At 38.1% G+C, this 23,876-nt stretch overlaps 1 protein-coding gene across 1 annotated transcript in view; it reads right to left on the reverse strand.

The window, feature by feature from the left end:
* Positions 1-3,827: 3,827 nt before the first annotated feature.
* The window catches only part of LOC150085456 (jouberin-like), a 320,291-nt gene continuing 300,242 nt past the window's right edge, over positions 3,828-23,876 (reverse strand). The window contains exon 24 of the mRNA XM_090373258.1: positions 3,828-3,932. Coding sequence (XP_090229384.1) covers positions 3,863-3,932 — 70 coding nt within the window. The 3' untranslated portion in view covers positions 3,828-3,862. The remainder of the gene's footprint in view (positions 3,933-23,876) is intronic.

Consider the following 23,876-nt stretch of genomic DNA (forward strand, 5'->3'; position numbering starts at 1 on the left):
AACTATGCACATAGCTATATAATACAGTACTACTGTGCATACATTTGTTTGTTCAGGTAGAGATAAGGAGGAAGGTCCAACTATTAAAGAATTCCATATTTTAGATGCAATAAAAATAAAATGAGCATGGGACAAAATTACAGAGAAGAACATGCTGTGTTGGAATAAACTTTGTCATCAGTTTATTGATAACTTTGAAGGATTTCAAGAACTAGCAGAGATTGTACAAAATGAAACAGAAGCAGTCATAAATGTTGCTAACAAACTGCAGCTTGAGGTTTCTACAACTGAAGTCAGTGATCTGTTTCAAGTATTATACAATGGAGAGCTCACAAATGAAGACCTCATTGAAATGGCAAAATGTAAAGAAGCTGAAGAAGAAGAAGGTTGAACAGCTGAAACTCCTGTTCATTCCTTTACTCTCAAGGGGCTTGATGATGGTTTCAACACATAAAATGCAACTGAGATTTTCGACTCAAGATTCAAATTTTGAGCACACTAGAAAAGTTGCACAATAAAAACTACTAAGAAATTAAAAATACATTTGTTGGAAGACGAAAGCACTAAATTCCTGTATGAAAGTCGACTGAAAGATAAACTCAAATCAGATGAAAGTGATAATGTTGAGGAAATCTGGTCAAACATATGGTTTATATCCAAGAAAGTCTTGGATATAAACCTAAAAAAATAAAAACTGGCTAAGAACTTGGAATGAAGAATTGAAACAAACAATCAATGAGAAAAAAAAGACCTATAAACTGTTTCTACAAACTAAAGACCTACATCTACACATAAAATATAAAAAGCTTCGAGCAGAAGTCAGAAAACTAACGAGAAGAATCCGACGAGATGACTGGGATAAATTTGTTAAATCTTTAGAACGTGATATCACGGGCCCACAGAGAAGAGGTTTTAAAATTTTTAAGAAATTACAACTAGACACAAATGATCAAATAAAAATCAACCCCATCTCCCAAGCAGAATGGAAGCAACACTATTCCAAACTATGGTATAACTCAGGCACTAGGGAATTGGAAGATGAATCTGTGATAACCAAAGATGACGAAAATATAACAATGGAAGAACTAGAGTTAATATTACAAAAATCAAAAAACCGAAAAAGCACAGGCATAGACCATTTTAATGTAGAACTATTTAAATATGGGGGCACCTTACTAAAAAACGCACTACTAAAATTATTTAACATCATATGGCATAAGCAACAGATACCCAAAGATTGGGAAACAGGAATAGTAATCATACACAAAAAAGGCTCCAGAAATAAACCTAACAACTACAGAGGGATAACACTGTTGTCAACTGCTGCAAAGCTATGCTCTAATATACTAAAGAATAAACTTAATAAATACAGTGAACAATTCTTAGAAGAAGAACAATGTAGGTTCAGAAAAGGGAGAAGCACAATAAATGCCATTTTCAAGAATTCAATCTACCAACATTTCTGCTCTTTATTGATTATGAAAAAGCATATGACAATGTAAACTGGGAAAAACTGTGGCAGATTCTACGTGAAGAAAATATTCCAACCCAACTCCAGAAAGCGATCCAAAGCCTATATAAAAACTCAAAAGTCTGTATAAAATATTCTAATGGCCAACTATCAGACCCAATTAACACCAATAAAGGAGTGAAACAAGGATGTGGACTGTCACCAAATTTATTTAATATCTACATCAATAAAATTCTTAAAGAATGGAAACAAACAATTAACAATGGAATACAGTTGAACAACAGGAATAAAATCCAAACTATATTATATGCTGATGATCAAGTTATAATGGCAAAATCCGAAGATGAACTACAGATAGCAGCAAATGAACTTAATGGCGAGATCAAGACCACCTACAAGAGCTACAACGGAACAGGTCTTAAAAGACCTAAGCCGGACCAAGTTCATGATGATGATGATGATGATAGAAAAGTTGCTACAGATTTAAAAAAATGCTAATGCATCCTATTGTGAAATTTATAAAGAAAAGAAAAGACTGTCTTGGAAACAATGACACTTGAAGCATTTCCGAAGAAGACGACAACTTCTTTTTCTTCTTCCTTGTGCTTCCAACAAACCAACAATGAGTGATGACCCATCAACAAGTAAAGAACCAACAATGAGTGTGAATTTAGTCAATGATGATAAAGAATAAACATTCTTTAAACCTTTGCATGACATAAATAATTTCTTTTTTTTATTATTATAATTTGCTTGATTTTAAAGTCTATGTTTTCATATCTTTGGATAAATAAATCATTGTTAAAGCATAAACTATTGTTTTGTTGACCTTTGCTTAACATTACTATGGTCAAATTTCATTGTTGAGAATGTAACCCCTGTTTTTAACAGTATGTCCATGGGAAATAAATTTCTGCTTTACAGGCATGTGCTAGGAACAAATTAATTCGTTAAGTCAGGAACTACCAGTGTGTATTATATTATTATTACTGTATTATGTTTATTGATTTTTATTTTATTGATTTATTTATTTTGATTTATGTTTATTGAACAGCCAACAGCAGTGGAGTATCATTATCACAAGCCTGAGCCCTGGAGCAACATCATTAATTAATTTTTTAAGGCTTTCTCCTTTTTCTATTTGTTTTGGACCCACTCCCCTGCTGAGTTCAAGGTCCTAGTGCAGCTAGACTACCTCCACTATAAGATGATACACATTGGCCAGCAGACTAGACAGGAATACACTACAATGATTATATTAATGTGGATTAATAAGTTCATTTATTTTGATAAATAAAGATCTTAATAGTAATTTTTGAAGGTAACCATGCAGGTTTTGTTATTGCACACTAATAGTTTGCTACTTATCAAATAATAGGTTTTTGGTGGCCTCCAATTATGAAAACTAATGTGAAAAGTATGGCACCATAATGATGCAGCTTATTTCAAAATGTTTTAATTAAAAAATTTTTGTCAGTTTACAAAACTGCACTACATTTGACATTAAATAATGCAAATAATTAAGTAATAAATACAATCTGATTTACTTAACAAAAAGTATATTCATTAATATAAGTGATTTTGTAAAACACATTTGTAAATCTCTTCTTAAATATCAAAACTAAAGTGCTTTTTTTTTTTTTTTCTTTTCTTCTTATACTCGATGATTATTGAGAAACTGCTAAGTTAAAATATGAAAATTTCAAAATATGCAGATTTGTAAATCCTTGAAATTATGTGGCTAGTGTCAATGTGCAAATTTGTTTGAAAATACAAATTAATAAAAAAATTTAAGAAAAGACTGGAATTATATAAATTGCAATATCTAGAAACTAGACAACTACAAGGTTTTTTTTTTTTTTTTTATAGGAGCATTAGCAACTAAGGCCATATTGCTCCGGGAATATGTGGTGGTCATTCCCTGACCTTTCTGCATCCTCCGTATTTGGTGGTGATGGGCTCGAATCCCGGTCTAATCAAGAAGAGTGTGCTACTCCTTCCCACCTGGCTACGGAGGCGCCACAACTACAAGGAGACCTGATTGAAGTGTTTAAGGTTTTAAATGGATTGAGCAAAATAAATGCTGTGGCATCCTCTCTTTCTAGGATGGCACACACAAATTTAAAATGGAAAAGGATGGTTGGTTGCAGGATGGATGTGTAAAATTTGTTTTCGGAACACACTTCCATCTGGTGTCATGTAAATGAATAGAAAAACTATTAAAAGGGATGAACAAATAAGGTTTTTTTTTTTTTTGCTGATGCTGTACAAGCTTGCTTCCTTGCATCATTTTGTCACCATTAATACTATCAAGACAGAGTTCAATTCTGTTTTTATAAAATTTTATTTACAATATGTACAGCTTTCAACAGTCAATCAGAATCAACACTGCTATGTTTTGATATTCCAAGTCTTATCTTTTCTCGATGTTCTTTTACCAGACTTTTTGGTTTTCCTTTTTCTAGACGAAAGCAACAAGAATAAAAAACTCTCAAAATCAGTATCTCAAAATTAGGTATACACACTTTAACAATCCATAAATTGTGAATTCAATAACAAATTTAGATACCTTTTTTTTTATTATTTAATAGTTTAATTATATGTTTGGCTACTATTTAAAAGGAAAAAAAAAAAAAAAAACTAATTTAAGATGTTTAAAATGTACTCCTCCAGCACAGATGCATAAACAACATGTTTTTTCAACAACAGTACTACCTACAAGTGCACAAGTAAGTTGGAATTACAAGTGTGTCCTGCTGTATCGCCAGACACAGATCCTCTAGTGCTTTTGATTTTTTAACTTACACCTTATCTTATATAAGGTGTAAATTAAATTTAACTTACACATTATAATTTTTTAACTTACACCTTATCTTATCCCCATGAAAAAAAAATCTAAGGGACGGAGACCCAGAGACCATAGAGGTTATTCAAAAGCACTTCCTATGCAAATCTATCCATTGTTCATGAAATTCCCTGTCCAGATAGTCATGGATGGCAGCATGAAAATGTGGAGGTGCACCATCCTGTTGAAAATATGCCATCATATTTGAAAATATGCTTTTGCATAATTCCTTCACATTTCAAAATAATTCTCCCCAGTTACAGCTACCACTGAATCTGTAAGGTCTGATAATCCTGCAAGAGGAGATTACCATCTGCACAGTTTCTCTGATAAGTTAATATTTTTCTGCAAGGTGAGGAGAGGATTTTCACTGGCTTGGTAAACAGAGTTGAGATGATTCAAATGTCTATTTAGTTTAAGGTTCTCATAACCCTAAACTGATCCAGTTGCAGTTCCCATGAACACTGTCTTGTTGATTTCTGTGGAGAATATTCAAACACATTCAAGAGATCTACATTTTCAATACTTCTTGATATCCTTTTCCTCCCACTGCTTGTCTTATTGATATTGTGTACAGTTCCACGATAAACAAATTTATAAAGCAGATGGCTTATTGTTAGATGAGTAGGCACCCTTCTTCTATATTATCTTTCCCATGCATGCTGAATCTCTCTGACATTTTCAAATTTCCAGTACCATTTAAAAATTGCCTTTCTCTCATTACAACTTAATTGCATGATCTCCATCATTTCTATGGGTTTTAGTCAATCTGAGAGAAAAAAAAAAAAAAAAAAAAAAAATGAAACTGTATACATAATTCTGATTCATTCTGTATTAGATAAAAAGTACTTGGCTATTCGCCACTCTAGTGGTATACTCTTCATTCTAAGTATAGATATACGTTGGTTGGAGAATAACAGACATGTACCTGTAAAAAATGAACGACTCACTGCATTTAGATGAATTATTCATTCCATAGCAGATTTCTAATACTGGAGAAAAAAACTTATTTAGAACAACTTCCAAAGATAATTTTTGATAAGTCAGCTTTAATAATACCTGTTATTATTAGAGATAATAAATCAGTATTAGATTTTTTAAATTAATCTGCTTGCATTACGATTGACTCACTGGATAATTGTTTGTCCTTAAAATGGTACTAAATGAATTATCTGATATATGCAGTAGTGTTTGTTGTAAGAGTTACTACAGATTATTGGAATTCCTTAGTAAATCTCTGTGCCTACATTAATAATACATTATGGTATTTATAATAGGTGATATACAAAAACAGAGTTATTATTATAGTTTCTTATATTTTCCAAGTAAAATTAAACCAATTCATTTAAATCAAACAACGCTTACAAAGTCAATGGAATATTCAAAATTTATTAGAAATCATGACACATGGATAGTTACACCATGATAGCAACTCTGCCATCACAGGGTAACTATGAATGTACTGTGGACACTGCAAGAAAAATTGTCAGCCTGAAATTTATTGAACAGATATATGTATATATTTCATATTAATATTAATAATTAATACGAAAATTAACATTGAAAACAATACCTTCTTGGTTCAGGAGCACAATACATGTTAAAAGCTACAGAAAATGGTGACCAAAATTGTAACTAAAAAATAATCCCTTTTAATTTAAATTCATTAATAAAATATTAAAAAAAAATCAATATTTCCACTATGTACGATAACTAAAATCTATGTAAAATATAACAGACTATGTATAATTAAAATTTAGAAGTTTAAAAATGAAATAACACTATATATATTAAAATAAAATGAAAAAAAATCTCAACACAGGAGCTTTTGACAATAAATATTCTTTTCAAGTAAATCTATATGCCTGGTACATCTCTGTTGAGAAAAACAACATCTGTTGCTGAAAGCTTCTGTGATCTTTATTTTATTTTAAGTACAGGAACTCCCCAACTTACGTAATACTCAACTTATGCAAATTCGACTTTACGTAAGTTTTTGCCGGCCGGTGCAAACTGAAAAATATGGAAACATATTTTGCATCTGTAGGGATAAATGGAGGTATTATGAAAATACAGGGTGTCCACAAATGATTACCCTGATTACATTTTGTTACAAAAATTTTATTACTATTGGGAGGTTAACAAAATTTAACCAAATTGTACGCTAATATTAAAAGTTTTTATCAATACATCAATACAATTATAGAGTTTTAAGCCCAGTAAGTTAAGTTTACTGTTGTTGCTGCTATTATGCCGTCTGTACAAGAGAAATTTCAGTATGTTGTTTGGTTAGCTGAAACAAAATCTCCTGTGACTGTGCAGAGAATGTTTAGAGCCAAGTACAGTAGAAATCCTCCAGACAAAGCTTATTAAATCGTGGATGGAAATATTTTTGGCAACTGGGTCAGTTGAGAAAGGGAAAAGCATCGGCAGACCGCCCATTTCCAAAGAAACAGTGGGTGCAATTCAAGATGCTTTTACGTGATCACCTAGTAAATCCGTGCAACGAGCTTCACAGTAGTTACAAGTACCAAAGTCTACAGTGCACAAAGTGTTACAGAGATGTCTAAAGCTATATGCCTATTGTTTGTTTGTTATTTTGGTTTTTAGGAGCATTAGCAACTAAGGCCATATTGCTCCGGGAATATGCGGTGGTCATTCCCTGACCTTTCCGCATCCTCTGTATTTGGTGGTGAGGGGCTCGAACCCCGGTCTAATCAAGAAGCGTGTGCTACGCACTGCTGCTCCTTCCCACCTGGCTACGGAGGCGTGCCGCTATATGCCTACAAAGTTCAAATACTTCAACAGTTGAAATCAAATGATCATCGTAAACGTGAGGAATTTGCTAACCTCATATTGAATAAAATTAACGAGGATAATCAGTTTTTGCAAAACATTTGTTTTTCAGTGAGGCCTCAGTTCATGTTAGTGGTGTAGTCAATAGACACAATGTGCGTATTTGGGGATCCGAAAATCCACATGTGGTAAAAGAGCATATTTGAAACAGTCCCAAAATCAATGTGTGGTGCGCCTTATTGCATGATTACATTATTGGACCTTTCTTCTTCCACAAAAACACGATTAGTGCAAATGTGTTTTTAGACATAATCATTAATTATGCTATACCCCAATTGGAACAGAGGCAGCCTGCTGTTATTTTTCAGCTGGATGGAGCAACCGCTCATTTGGCTCAAGTTTTTCGTGACACTTAGGATAAGATATTTCCAAACCGTTGGATGGGCAGGGATGGACCGATTTCGTGGCCCCCAAGGTCACCAGACATAACCCCACTTGATTTCTTTCTTTGGGGATATGTTAAAGACTTGGTGTATGTGACAGCTGTTCCAGATATTGAAACATTATGAGAGCGGATTACACATGTAGTCGAATGCATCACCTCACAGATGTTAGAAAATGTATAGAGAGAGAGAGAGAGAGAGAGAGAGAGAGAGAGAGAGATCGAATATTGCCTTGATATTCTTTGTGCCACAAGAGGCACTCATGTTGAACTTCTTTAAAGTCCTTATGTATTGACAAAAGATGATGAAGGGAAAGGGGTCAATGGAAAAAGAGCAAGTGCTGGCAGAGCTAAGAAAAGAAACAAGATTCATTTAGAAAAGAAGATGCATACATGTTTGAAAAGCAAGTATCATTATCGCCACCAGCTCTTGAATATCAGTCCTGCCTCCTCAATTATATTCAAGCTGGGAGTATAAAAGAAAACAACAACTTTTAGTAACATTACATTGCAGACTGTGCACCAAAGCCAAGTTATTTGATTCATAGATCCCACAGTAACTTTTAATGAAGAAATGTATAAAATAGCTACAGTAAAGATTAATTCACATTGGGTCTAAATATTACCATGAAAGTACAAAAGGGGATGGTATCACTGGATTCAAGTTCATATAACCCAGAAATCTGAGTGCACAAGTAGTTCATTTGATAGCAAAATTTGCAGAATTTTGTGTTTGTATTGGAAACAAAATGCCAGATCGAACATACATTGCCAAAGAGGAAAAGTCAATGCCAGGTTTCAAGGCTTCAAAAGATAGGGCCATGCTCTTGCTTGGGGCTAATGCAGTGGGAGATTAAGGGCATCAATAAAGCCATCCTACCCGTGCATTTCCGATCGAACCAGAGAGGATAACGATATCTCTCTTTGAGGATTGGTTTAAATTCTGCTTCATTCCCGAGGTTGAAAAATATTGTAAAGACAATGTTCCTTTCAAGATTTTGCTTCTATTAGATAATGCTCCTGAACATCCTACGCATCTAGATGATTTCAATTCGAACATGAGAGTCATATTTCCACCACAAAACACGCCTTCACACATCCAACCTATGGATCAAGGTGTTATTTCGGATTTACGCACAACATTTGCTCATGCATTGTCTGCAGCAGACAGCAAGAAAAATTTTATGTTAAGAGATTTTTGGAGATCTTACAATATTTACCACGCCATTATTATAAGGCCTGGGTGGAAATTACTAAAAGTTGTTTAAATGGCACATGGAAGAAAATATGCCCACGGCGCTTAAAAGGCTTCGAAGGATTTGAAAATGACAAATCATATGAAGAGGTTACGGATAAGATTGTAAAGGTTGCAGAGCTGCTTCAGTTGGAGGTTGTTGCCAAAGACGTGGAGGAGTTAATAGAGGAAGAAAATGCTGTTTAAGCTCAAAATGAACCAAATGAGGAGCCAAGATGGCAATGGTGAGGTTTCAGAAGACGGATCCCGACAGTGAACAATTCTTAAAAGTTAACAGAGGGGTGAATATGCTTGCTTGCTACAAAGAAATCGATGATGAAAAGAAAAAAGTCATCGTCCAGTCATCCATTAATATGTTCTTTCGTAAGGTCGAGCAGCCAAACCCTTTTAAATCTCCACAGCCCTCAACTTCCACAGCGACCTACTTATCAGTTGAAGAAGTCGATTCTGGCAACAATGCTCAAGAAGTAAAACTTACTGACGTTATGCCTGTCTCCTCTCTTTTTTGTAATTTTATAATTTTAAAATTTTTTAAATTGCATGCTTTTGTAATTTTTCTTGCGCACGAGATAAAAAATTGAATAAATACAATAAATAATTCTATTTACATGTTCGTCTAACATTTCTTTTTTGATTCAATCAATTCAGCAAGGACAGTTACGATTGCTGCACAAGCATGGGGGAAATTCCGGCTTACGTAGAGTTCCGCGGAACGTAAACCTTACGTTAATCGGTGAGTGACTATATATATAGTGCTATTTCAATTTAACTTCTAAATTTTAATTGTACAATTCCTTTTTATTTTATCCAGATTTCAATTCTTGACAGTGAAAAAATTGGGTCCTGAGATAATGTGCTTGAATGCAAATTCACACATTGCAAGATTAAGCCTGCACAATGCACAAAAAGTGCACAGACCACTGTTATCTGCTGCAATGTTATGGTGGGTGCAATGAAACAGCTACAATGAAGTATACTCTTATGGCCTTGAATGCCCAAAACATAAGCATGCATTTATTTATTATTTATTTTATTTTTATTTTATATTTTATTAACAGATTTAAATTAGGGGTATTCTTATTTATTTACAGTTTTGTTCAGTGTTCTATAGATTTTAATATTTTTCATATTAATATTTTCTTGATGTTAATGTCACTATTTTGTCACATTTAAAATTATCGGGACAGTTTTTTTATTGTTTTCTTTCAGTAGCACACTGCATTTTATTGTTGTTTTATACAATTTTTATAAAGAGACCTTGAACTGAAATAATACTTGTTATATTGGGAACGACAGCAGCTCTGGGCAGTGAAGTTTTTTCGGCTCCAGCTAATAGAGTTTTTCTTAAATTTTTGCTGTTTTATTGTCATATTAATTTATTTTCTAGAAGTAGCTTTATATTCCTAGTTACGATACTTAGTTTATTTTGAATTTAGATAGAGATTTTCTAGGTTATTACTTAGTATCGGTAAAACTTGTACAGTTCAAAACTTGCCACCATTGTTGTAATATATTAGAATGTTACAGAGTAACGTAAAGTATATCTTGAACTTGATAGTGTAAGGTATAACGTAAAACTAGATAGCACAACACACAGCAATGTATTAGGAATCTGTTAGCTTAGTATAGTATTGACAATTAATCAATTAATTTATAAATCTTATTAATATTTATTGTTAATTAAATTGTATTTAAATGGAAATCACGCCCCAAACTACAGGAGCAAAGCAACATGCACAAAGTAGTGAAAGTGCTGTGGTTCGGGGGAGAACCAAAGGGGGCGAGTCTCCAACGCATTGCAGTCTAAATAAATGTGCAAAATGTGATGTTTGCGGATGTTTCTAGAACAGGACATGATGAGCCATGGAGGATGCCTTTGTGTGCGTTAGGTGCAGAGAATGGGAAAAAATCAGGTACTAACGCAGTGTTCTGATGGCGTCTATAAGAGTTTGAAGAGTTGGGTAGATGCCCTTGAAGGAATTAAAATAGGGCCCATCAATCTCTCAGCTGCCCAACGCAATGCCAGAGCTCACACTTGTGCTCCAGGCAACACAGCGGCAATCTTCAGGGCAGAATGTGCTGGTCCCACAGGAGCTAGTTATTGTCAGAGGCTCAACTGTAAGGGAAACAGGAAATATATTGTGAAAAAGGATAGGTGGAATAGGACCAAGGTATGTCTGCAAGGGGCAAAAATTGATGACATTGTAGAGTAGATATCTTTTAAGGGTACAAAAGGTGATATCGTTGTATATGTTGGCACTAATGACATTAAGTGTAGATCTTCAGAACAAGTACAGGTCAATGTTGAAAAAAAGTTGCGAGTTTAAGGGTTATATTTGAAAGTGTCTGCAATCCTGCCAAGACATGATAGCAGGGAGTATATGATGAGAGCCTTGTCAATCAATTCGGCCCTGGAGAGATTGTGCAAGACTCATGGGTAGAAATTTTCTCAGCAGATTGCTTCTACAGGAATGGGATACACTTAAATAGAAAGGGTGCAAGAATATTTGCTGATGCCATTGAGGCAATGTTAGGTGGGTCAGAAAACTGATAGCTTGAGGGAGATTCACGGGCTAATAGATTAACAGTAGCCGCAGGGAGAGGTTGAAATGATTCTTGCACTGCTTCTATTGAAATGAGCAGCAGCCTGGAAAGCAAGTTGCTGGGGATTTCAGGAACTGATGGGAGTCATGAAACAGTAAATACATGGGATGAGTTCGAGTAACTAAGAGTAAGAATGCACGTATACTTGCATGTTCAGCAATGCTAGGAGTATAGGAAATAAATTTGATGAATTTGAAGTGCTGGTCAAGAGACCAAAGGGGGATATTGTTCGGAAATCACAGAAGTGGTCCCACACAGATATAAGGAATGCAGAAATGGAATTTGGGGAGTACAATGTCCACAGAAAGTAATGATAGGAAGGTAGGAGGAGAGATTATGTTGTTAGTTAAGAAACACACAAAATCTAAGGAAGTGCATCCAGTTGACATAGGTGGACAGTGCAATGTTGAGTCAGTTTGGTGTGACATAAGCACTGAAAAAGCAAAAATGAGGGTAGGAGTTTGTTATAGGCCTAATGACTGATGAGTACAATGAACAATTATACAGAGAAATAGAGTGGGCTAGTAAATCAGAGTGTCTTATAATGGAGGATTTTAACTTCCCAGACATTGACTGGAACTTGTGAGTTGGTCACTTGCACACTAGCAAGGCTTTTGTGGATTTACTGGAAGATTGTTTTCTACAGCAACATGTTAGAGAGGAAACCAGAGGGAGCAACATTCTTGATCTGATTATCAGCAGTGATAATTCATGCATTAATAATTTACAGAAAAAGGAACCACGAGGTGGCTGTGAGCACAATGTACTGATGTGGGAGTTACTTAAAGATATAACTAACATCAGGGTAAAGGGAAGGGTTTTTTCTTTCGTAAAGGTGACTGCAGTGGTCTCAGACATTTTTTAAAATTTATATATTAGGACCAACTGATGATATTACCAACAGCAAATTCTAAATGGAAGCATTCAAGGAAGTAATCTTGGAAGCTACTAGGCTTTTTGTTCCAACTAACATCTATCCCCGGGGGCTCACATCTGGTGAGTATGGGCTTGGCACACCCAGGGTCCTGAGCTGGATATCATCATTCTTCTCTTTCTTGGTGATTCCCTTCTATACTTTTGACTCTCTCTCTCACTGTCATTCAGGGTTACTCGGCAACTCTTTTTTTTTTTCCTGTTGCAGCATAAGCCTCAGGCTTCCTTGCATCATATGGATATTAATAATAATAATAATAATAAGAAATACTGTTCTAGGTTTAGGCCCAAATGGATGGCAGATGAACTAATGAGACTTGCAGAGAAGAAAAATGCATGGGATGCATATAAGTTATCAGGTGCCATGGAAGCCTAGATATAAGCTAGTCTGTAATGAAGTCAAAAAGGGGATTAGGCAAGCGAAGGCAGATTAATAGAAATCTTTGGAAAAGGATGCAAAGAAAAACAGCAAAGACTTCTTTACTTATATAAACTCTAAAAGAAACGGGATGAATCAGATTGGTCCACTTGATATCAGTGGTTTGACTGTAGATTGTTTAGTTTGGCAGCTATCTGAGAATGATCATTCTCAGATAGCTGCCAAACTAAATGAGTATTTTGCATATACATTCACACATGAGGATAGGATGAGATGTTTATCAAACTCTAACAAAGATTTAAATGATTTTGTAATAACTGAGAGTAAAGTGGAGGAAAAATTGTTGAAGTTAAACATAAGAAAGGCATCGGGGGGGGGGATCTATCCAAAGTCCCCATGGACTAGAGATGTGCAAATGTATCTCCAATTCACAAAGGGGGGTCAAAGATGATACGAGTAATTAAAAACCTGTTAGTTTGACTTCTGTTCCAGGGAAACTAATCGAGTCACTGGTTAAAGAAGCATTGCAGGATCATCTAGCCAAGACTGCAGTAATAAATCAGACACATCATGGGTTTCTTAAGGGGAAGTCTTGTCTGACAAATCTGATTGGATACTATGACATGGTCACAAAGGAACTGGATGCAAAAAATAATTTTGATATCATATACTTCGATTTCAGCTTTTGATACTGCTGCACATGGAAGACTACTGTACAAGTTGGAGCAGTATGGCATTAAGGGCAAGTTGCTACAATGGATAAAAGGATGGCTGAGTAGGAGATTTTTTTTTTTTTTGGTAGTTGTTGGCGCATCGGCTTCTGTGGCCATAATGCACCTCCCAAGGTTTTTGCAGTACTTTGATCCAAGCCCGAGGCGGGATTCGAACCCGCGACCTTTGGGTTGCCAGGCAGGCATTTTACCCACCTGGCTAGCCCAGTCGGCTTTGAGTAGGAGAAGGCAGAGAGTAGTAATCAATGGACACTGCTCTTTGTGGACTAATGTTATTAGTGGTGTCCCCAGGGTTCGGTGTTGGGCCCATTGTTGTTTTATATATTTATTAATGATACTGACGAAAGTACATCAAGCTTAATGTCAAAGTTTGTAGATGATACAAAGGTTGGCAGGACTGTTAATATCAGTAATGACCGTATGCTGCTGCTGCAACAAGACCTGGACAAGTTGGGCAGATTGGCTGAGAAGTTTAATTCTTCATTTAACATTTGTCAATGTTAAATGAAGTTTAACATTGACAAATGCAAAATACTGCATATGGGTGGCAGTAATAGCAGAGGAATATATCAACTGGGTGGTGTTACACTCAGTGTTGTTGTTGAGTTTAATGACACATAGGCTACTAGGGCCATATTGTGTCTTTCTAATGTTGAATATGAAATATTAACTTCATTGTAATACCTGTTATATTTTATGGTATATTCCTGCTATATGATTTAGGAAAGTAAATAGTTCTTTTTTTATCAGGATCATCTCCCAGAATCTTCCATTAAATTTATTCATGACTGTGTATCCTAATTTGTCTTGCTTTGGCTCAGTTTTTTGAAAACAATTAGGTTGGTGGTAGTGGGAAATTTGTGCAACTGGTTCCAAGCACGGTTTTCTGCTTGTTTCATTTTGGAGCAATCTTCATTCCACCACTGGTTTTGGTATACCCGCCTGTGCTGGCTGAATTTGGAATGGAAATTTTTGCTGCTGATAATACTGGGAGGTTATAAAATAAGTCTCCCTATTCAGGAGAGTCTAGTGTCAGAACGGTTAGAGATAGTGCTGTGAAAATCAGTGGGTATGTCATTTAGGGTATAGGGAAGCGATTTGTAGAAGAAAAAAAAATTTGTTTAAATTTCCTCTGCCAAGGGAGAAATTGGCACTGTAAACATGAGATGGAATATTTAACTTAGGATTAGATTTTATCAGAACTTAGAAATCTACAGATATTGTTCTTTGTGCTTTCCTTCACCTGAGATGATATTCTGAAAACAGAGGACTGCGTGCAACAGTTTCGCGTAGCATCTCATTGGGGATTTGATTTGGTTTTTTATGGCGCATTGGCAGCTAAGGCCAAATGCGTCAAGTCAAATTTTAAAATGCTATTAAATATTTTGGTAGCCAAGGCTACCACATCAAACAATTATTGTGTTAAAAAGGTATAAAAGTAAAAGCATAAAACTTAGATCTTTGTATAAAAATTAATAAATTGTAAAAAGTTAAAAACGTCAGACATATTGTGTCTTTCACCTATAATCTGACTGAGTGTAAATGGCTCAGTCAAATTATTAAAAGCGGTAAAATACAAGCATCGTGCTTCTATAAAAACGGGACATTCTATTAAAATATGACGGACGGTTAAAATAACTACACATCTCACACATAGGTGGGTCATCCACCCTCAGCAAGTAGGAATGGGTTAGATGACTATGACCTATGCGGAGCCGAGCAAGAACAACTTCCTCTCTTCGGACCCTGCGTAGACTGGACTGCCATTGCATAATTACAGGCTTGATGTGATGTAATTTATTTGTGGCCTGTCCATGCCAAGAATCTTGCCATTGGGAAAGCAGTTTAGAACGTATTATTTGCCTGTAGTCTGTATAGGGGACTGACAGGCAATGATTATGCAGGGAAATGGCTGATTTGGCAGCGGCATCAGCCGATTCATTTCCCCGGATCCCAATGTGGCTTGGGATCCAGCAAAAGCGAATATCGAATTCTAATTTCTTGAGAGAAAAAAGAATCTGCCGGATCCTGGACAGGATCGGATGAGGGTTAAACCCCACCGATACCAGAGCCTGCAACACGCTCGATGAATCGCAATAAATCATATACCTCTGGTAGTCGTGATTTTTAATGTGATCTAGGGCTGTTTGTATTGCATGCAACTCTGCAGTATAAATGCTAGTTTCTTGTGGGATCTCATAGGATAATGTTTTGTGAGGGAACACAACAGCAGATCCCACATGACATTCTAACTTTGAGCCATCTGTATAGATTGGCAGAAAGTCAGAATACTGCTGTCTATGTGATGCAAAGAGTTGCTGGTAGACAGATGGCGGTGTAGTAGCCTTCTCCCAGATCTTAAGGGAGAAGTCGCAAGTTGGAAAATGAGCATGCCAGGGTGGAAAGAATTGCCTTGGTGACTGGGCAACGTTGTCTACCGTCAAGTTCAGATCCTAATTCATTCAGCAGCCCTTGAATGCCAATACCAAAAGGTTTGTTGGCAGTCTGACGGGTGTTGTAGAGGTTTTCCCAGCGTGGCTCAAAAACGGATGGCCACGTGGGATGATCGGGCAGGGATTTTAATTTGAAGGCGTACTGTAAGGACAACTGCTTACGTCGAAGAGACAGAGATGGTTCATTTGCTTCAACGTAAAGGCTTTGGACAGGAGATGTGCGAAATGCTCCAGTGGCTGTCCGGATGGCTTGATGGTGGATTGGATCTAACCACCAAAGTGCACTATCTCTAGCAGAACCATAGACCTGAGACCCATAGTCGAGTTTGGAACGGACAAGTGCCCGGTAGAGACGAAGAAGGGTAGCACAATCTGCGCCCCATGAGGTTGACGAAAGGGCACGAAGGATGTTAAGCCCTTTGACACATCTTGTCCTCAGCTGACGAATATGTTGTAAGAATGTCAGCTTTTTGTCGAAAATAAGTCCAAGGAATTTGAATTCTGCTACAACTGGGATGTTATTTTGCCCAAGCCTTAATTCTGGGTCAGGATGAAGATTATGTTTGCGACAGAAGTGTACACAAACAGTCTTCTGTGATGAAAATCTGAACCCATTAGCCAAAGACCAAGCTGTAAGATGGTCAATGGTTTTCTGTAGTTGCCTTTCAATGACCCTCATATTGCATGAATGACAAACTATAGCAAAGTCATCAACATAGAGGGCATTGTTTACAGTGGGTGGAAGTTGTTCTGCGATAGAATTTATTTTGATTGCGAAAAGCGTGACACTTAGAACAGATCCTTGTGGGACTCCCTCTTCCTGAGAGAAAACTCGAGAGAGGGTGGATCCTAAACGGACTTGAAATTGGCGATTCGAAAGAAAGTTTTTAATAAAAACAGGAAGGTTACCTCTAAGACCAAAATTATAGAGGTCTTTTAAAATCCCAAATCGCCAGGCTGTGTCGTACGCTTTTTCAATATCAAAGAAAACTGCTACCAAATGCTCGGATTTAATAAAAGCATCACGAATGGATGTTTCCAATCGGATTAAATGATCCAGAGTGGATCGATTTCTTCGGAAGCTGCACTGTGTCCTGGAAAGCAGACCATTTGTTTCTAAATACCATACGAGGCGAGCATTAACCATTCTTTCCAGGACTTTGCACAAACAGCTTGTCAGAGCAATAGGACGATAGTTACTTGGATTGCTAGGGTCTTTTCCTGGCTTTGGGAAAGCAAGGACGATAGCCCTTTGCCAGGAATCCGGAAATTGTTTGCGAATAAAAATTCTGTTAAACAGAATTAAAAGTTGATCCTTTGACTGTGGTGAGAGGTGTTTAAGCATTTCGTAGTGGATATCATCAGGCCCCGCGGCACTTGCATGTGTGAGAGAGAGTGCTGTATTTAACTCTTCCTGTAAAAAGGGCTTGTTATACGATTCAAGCCCTTTTGAAGAGAAGTTCGGTGGGTTTTTCTCACTTTTCTTTTTCAGGGCCAAAAACTCTGCGGGGAAAAGATGTTATTGCAGAGATTTTTGCAAATGTTTCCCCTAAAGTATTTGCGACTGCAGTTCGATCTGCAATTGGACATCCGTTGTGCTCGAGGATCACTGAAGGGCATGGTGAATATTTTCCCTTCATTTTCCGGATCTTATCCCAGACTACTTTTGAGCTAGCAGCCTGAGTTATGGAAGATGTAAAGCGAATCCAAGATTTCCTTTGGCTCTGATGTCGTACATAGCGTGCTTTTGCATATGCACGTTTGAATGATATTAAATTTTCAGTGGTGGGATATCGGCGGAATATCCCCCAGTCTTTGTTTTGTGCTTTTTTTGCTGCTGTGCATTCTGAATTCCACCAAGGTTTGGGAAATAGTGGGAACCGGCTGGATGATTTTGGGATTGCAATTGCAGCTGCTTGGACAATCGTTTCTGTGACATACATGACTGCTTCATTGATTGGCTCCTGACTGACTGTAGTGATGTCAAAGTTTGCCAGATATTGAAAGGCATTCCAGTCAGCCCGATCAATCTTCCACCGCGGTAAACTAAATGGCAGGCAGGGTCTACCACTAGTTAGGGTTGTTATCACGGGGAAGTGATCGCTTCCATATGGATTTTCTTCTACTTCCCAAGTAAGTGAAGGAAGGAGAGAAGGGGAGCAGATAGAAAGATCAATGGCAGAGGATGTACGGGTAGGCATGTGGAAGAAGGTGTTTGTTCCCACATTTAGGAGGGAGAGATCATTGTCAGTGAGCATATGCTCTATGACTCGTCCCCTTCCATTGATGTCAGCACTACCCCACAGAATGTTATGTCCATTGAAATCCCCAAGAATTAAACAAGGGGAAGGCAATTGCATGATAAGATCATCAAGGTCTTTCTGGGGGATGTCAATCCCAGGTGGCAAATAAACAGAGCAGATAGTTAATAAGAACCCCACTGTAAGGCGAATTGCTACAGCTTCAATGCTAGTTGTAAGCTGCAAAGGCTGAAATGGGATCTGGTTGCCGACGAGGATTGCGACTCCTCCGTGGGCAGGATCATCCACAATTCTATCCTTACGAATGATGGTAATGTTATGCATGGTGGGGTCATCATTTGCCTTTAAATAAGTCTCCTGTATGCAAAAGCAAACTGGTTTGTGCTTTTGCAGGAGTGCCTTGATGTCGTCAGTATTTTGCCGGAATCCACGACAATTCCACTGTAGGAATTTAGCCATTATTTGGACTTGGTGGGTCCATCAGGCGGCTTCCGAGGTGCTGAGGGCTTAATTTTGTCAGTCTTGGATTTATCTTTCCTGGGGAAGTATGGACGCTGTCCTGTGTCCATTTCTTCCTCAGCGAAGAGTTCCAAAACTGACTCATCATGTACCTCCTTCTGCTCGACATCCATGTTTTCCTGGGTACTAGGTGTTACTTCCCCTTTCTTATTCTTTTCCTTTGCTTTTGTTACTAGTGGAGCATTAGGAGGTACCGATATAGGAGTGGCAGCTGATTGGTCCTTCTGTGCAGGTTTTTGGGAGCTTAAAAGATAACGTGCAATGGGAGTAAGTGATTCTTTTGGAGGGACGGACATGTCCGTCTGAGTCCCAATCGAACACCTCCCTGCTACCTTCTGGGCGTAGGTAGGTTTTTTGATGTTAAGAGGTTTCACTGCTTTTCTTGCCTCCTGGTACGATATGTTTAGCTTTGCCTTCAGCCGTTGAATTTCTTTTTCTTCTTTCCACCTCTGGCATGCCCTTGAATAGGCCGGATGTTCTCCCTCACAGTTAATGCAGGTGGGTTTAGTGGCTGAACATGCTGTTGTTTCGAGGTCCTTTGCACCGCACCGGGCGCATGCAAGGACTCCACGGCAGGCCATTTGAGAATGTCCATACTTCTGACATTTAAAACACCGTAAAGGGTTCAGAATGTATGGATGTACTGGACAGTTGATGTATCCAGCTTTAATCTCATCAGGAGGTTTGGGAGAGTTAAAAGTCAGGATAACACTCCTGGTTTTAACAATTTTCCCATCCCTTCGCGCAGTGATTCTCTTGACGGCAGTAACTCCTTGTGGTTTTGGTTTTGTGTTCAGTGCCCGGGCTCCCCACCCACCATGGAGCCCAAAGGGACGCCCACTACCTGGCATGCAATAAATGCGCTCGGGAGTGGGACGCCAGGGCTACCCAGACACTATACCCGCACCGCCGCCAGCCTGAATCCTGTCCCTCGGACCATGAGGGCAGGGGCGTGGCATTGACACGGTTGACCCTAGCAGGCGAGCCTACTAGCCGATTGATCCTAGCCGGGCCTTCCAGGACCACCCGTCTTGTCGAAGCAGGGGCCAAAGTGGTGTATTGAAGCTGGGCCCCTCAACCACCAGGATCCCCCTTTCCGAATTTCCACGGGTCGCAGCGCACGGCAAACACGCCGGATTCCATTGATGTAAGCCTGGAACCTGGGCTGTGGGCGTTGGATCCCAGTGATGCTAGTCTGGAAGTCCAGCAGCGTCACTGGGAGGTCCCCTCACCACGTACAGGTGCCCACGTCGAGGGGTCTCATTGGGGAAGTTGTCTATATGCTGTTTAATGCTTGCTTTCAAATCGACAAGCATCTGTATGCCACCACAGTAAACTCTGTCTTTCGAATATCCCCATAGCCAGAAATCACAGGATTGAGATCTGCTGATTGGGCTGGCCAGAACTGCGGAAAGTGTCTAGAAATGATGTCATAATTTTACAAATGTTGAACGGAGCAGTTCCATGACTTGTCCACCAAAGTGGGGAGGGACACCATCTTGCATGAACACTACAGTCTCCAAGCATTGCCTTTCTTGCAGAGCGGGAATCTCTTAGAAGAGCCCAGTACCATGCACTAGTTACCGTACACCTTACGGGGTACAGTAACTGTGTGGTGTAGACTCTTCAAAGAAAAATGATCCGATTATAAACTCTGCTGTGAATCCACACCATGGACTTTGTCTTATATGCACAGCAGATGGACGAGAAGTTTCTCATATTCGGCAGTTTTGTGCATTTACAGCTCCCATGAAGAGCGAAACGTGCCTCATCAGACCACAAGTTCATTCGAGCCCATGTATCGTCAAGTTCCATACGAGCCAGAAATCGTAGAGCAAAGTCTATTCGTTGTTGCTGATAGCAAGACTTTAGTTCTTGCACTACGTGAATCTTGTATGGGAACCAGTATAAAATTATTCAAAACACTTTATGTATAGTAGACCAAGGAAGCTTCAAGTCTCTTAACACACCTCTAGCAGGCACTACTGACTGGTAGTTTTTCACATTCTGACCATTGCAACCGCCACTTCATCCACTACTTCCGTTCCGATACTTGGTCGTCTGGTCCCCTGCCTGGAATTATACCTAACTCCCCCGGTTGGTCGCTTCAGATTTCTTTATTAGCTTTCTAAGTCTCACTGACGTCAAAGGTCCTTTACGCAAACCTTTTTAAGTTTCCGATATTCATATAATGCAGCATTAGCGTTACTCTTATTCTGGTAGAACAGTTTTACTAAAAGAGCATGTTCCTTTTTTGTAATAGCCATAATGGTTATTGACAGTGGCGTTGCCCTTTCTGCTTTTATCTAACAGGATGTCATTTGTGTAAGCAGCGTGTCTTGAAGTAAATGACAACTTTTACATATGTGTAGTGCCGTTTCCCCCTGGATAAATTTAACAAATTTTTTTTCTTCTACAAAGTGCTTCCCCATACCCTAAATGACATACCCGCCGTATTTCACTGCGCTAACTCTAACCGTTTCGATGCTAGGGTCTCCTGAATAAGGAAACTTGTTTTATAATCATCCGGTATATGGCTGGTAATGTGATTGGTTGCGTCATCAATATTTTGTTGCTCTACATACTGGTTGTTGGGTAGGACACAAGTGAGTAGTTTTTCCAGCCTGCTTTATGAAAATTCCAAGAAGTATGGCCTTTAGGACATGACACGACCTGTGTTTCAATTGAACTGATGATAGGAAAATGATCACTGTGGAATGGATCATTCAGTACTGACCATTTCATGCTTGGAAACAGAGCTGCTAAGCATATGGATAAGTCTATAGCTGATGTAGTACCTGTAGGTAGTTGAATGTGAGTTGAGAGCCAGAATTTAACAGTCAGGTTGTGGTTATCCAGGGATGTTTCAATTAATTGGCCTCTCATATCCATGATGGAAGATCACCAAATGGATGGTGACTGTTGAAATCACCAAGTAAACAGACAGAAGGTTGTAGTTGTGATAAGATTATCAAGTTTAGTCTGAGTGCAAGGCTAATTTGGTGGGATATAAATGGATGCAAGGGTTAGTGATATTCCCACTGTCCTCCGAACTGCTACAGCTTCTAATGGGGTTTGTATTTGGAGATGTCTTGAAAGTATGGTATTTTTGACAAGTATAGCCACCCCCCCCACGAGCAAGAGTGCTGTAATACCTGTTTCACCTAAACATAAGTGTAATTTTTAAATTTCAGAGAAACTTGTGATGATAAAAAGGTTTCTTGTAAGCATACATCTACTGCATTAGTTTTAATTAATAAATCACTCAGGTCATCCATATTACTGTGTAATCCTCTACAGTTCCATTGTAGCAATTTATTCATTGGTTGGATTTATTTGAGGAAGACTGATCTGATTGTTTTTTCTGAGAAGATTTCTGTCTACTTAGTTTTGATTTTTCATTTCTGGGAAAAAGTTGTATCCTGTATCCATGGTATAATTAGCATGTAACGCTAGTACCGTGTCATCATCCTCTGATTGAACATCAATTTCCATGTTGCTATTGTGCATTTTCACTTTTTTCTGATTTTCAACAATACTTAATTTTTTTGTTTCTGGAAAGGTTGAGACAGCATCAGTTGGGATACTGATTGGCATATTGCTGGTTTCACTGACTGTAGGTTTCTTATTGTGTGTTAGCACAGTGGCAAAGGAAATATTGTCTTCTATGGAGGCATGTGTTTGAGTTGTAGCTGAGTGGCTGTTTTTGGTGACCGATGCATATGATCGGCTAGGCATGATTAGCAATATTCACTTTCTTGCTTCAGGGTATGTGACTTTGTGCTCCACTTTATATTTCTGGATATTTTTGCCTGTTTTCCAAAGGTCACATACGTTGGAAAATGCAGGATGGCTTCCTTTGCAGTTTGGGCAAGTAGGAGTGGAAGCTGTACAATCTCCTTGGGAATGCTCCTGGAAGCCACAAACAGAACACACAGCATTGCCTCGGCATGCTGTCTGTACTTCTGGCACTTAAAGCAGCGAATGGGATTTGGGATATAAGGCCGAATCTTGCAATTTAGGTAACCTGCTTTTACATAAGATGGAAGATTCGGAGTACTGAACATCAAAATAATGGATCTGGTTGGTAGTAGGTTGCCATCTTTCTTGGTCATTATTCTCTGACCATGCAGAGAAGGGCAACAAGATTGATGAGAGGAACAAAGGGGTGCTATTACGAAGAAAGCCTTAAGTTCTGCAAATTGCAGCATCTGGAGAGTAGGCACCTGCGAGGCGATCTGATTGAGGTGTATAAGGCCTTGAATGGATTGAGCAGGCTCAGTGCTGATGGGATTCTTCCTCTTGCTCAGATTACAAACCAGAGGGGCCATAAACTGAAATTGAGAAAGACAGTTGTTGAATAGATGTGCAGAAATTTGCCTTTAGCCAGCAGGTAGTTGATTTCTGGAACAAACTTCCATCTGTTGTGTTGGAAGTTGATAGCTTAAAAAAATTCAAGTCAGAACTAGAAAAACATTTGGAACGAATGGATGTGTGAAATGGGAAGTTTTTTTTTGGCTGATGCTGTATAAGCACGCTTCTTGCATCATATAGTAATGCTATACAGCAGGCCCTCGTTATAACGCGGTTCGCTTTACGCTGTTCTTATATTATAACCCGTATCTGACTATAACGCTGTCACAGATCACTATAACGCTCTTTTACAGATTGCATTTTTGCATATTTAACGAAATCGTTTCATTTGATGGAGTCGATAGCTTGAAAATGAATAGCAAAACAGCATTAAAACGTTTCCCACGCTGACTTGAGAAATTGTCCCCCGCTCAGTTAAATTTTCTCGCACGCTAATTTAATTGCAGTATAGTGAGTTGTTACGTAGTTCAGAGATCAACATTTTAAAAAATGATCGAGTATATTGCTTGTAATATTTACGTTATATGCATTTATTCGAAGTCTAGTCATCACTCAGTACAGTATTAGACATCGTGCCTAACGGACAGTTTACTTGAACATTGTATCATAATTAATGCAACCAACGCAGTTACATTTTCGAAGAGTTAATAATGGCCGATAAGAATGAAAAAGCAACAACGTCTGAGCGCAGTACGAAAACTATAAATGTAAGAAAAAGACTGAATTTGAAAATTAAATTAGAGTTTTTGAAGCGAATCGATTCCGGTCAATGACAAGCGGATGTGTGCCATAATTTAGGACTTGCGAGTTTAA

Source organism: Mastigoproctus giganteus, chromosome 5 (assembly GCF_048544385.1).
Source record: "Mastigoproctus giganteus isolate SK-2022 chromosome 5, ASM4854438v1, whole genome shotgun sequence".
Taxonomy (NCBI): Eukaryota; Metazoa; Arthropoda; class Arachnida; order Uropygi; family Thelyphonidae; genus Mastigoproctus; species Mastigoproctus giganteus.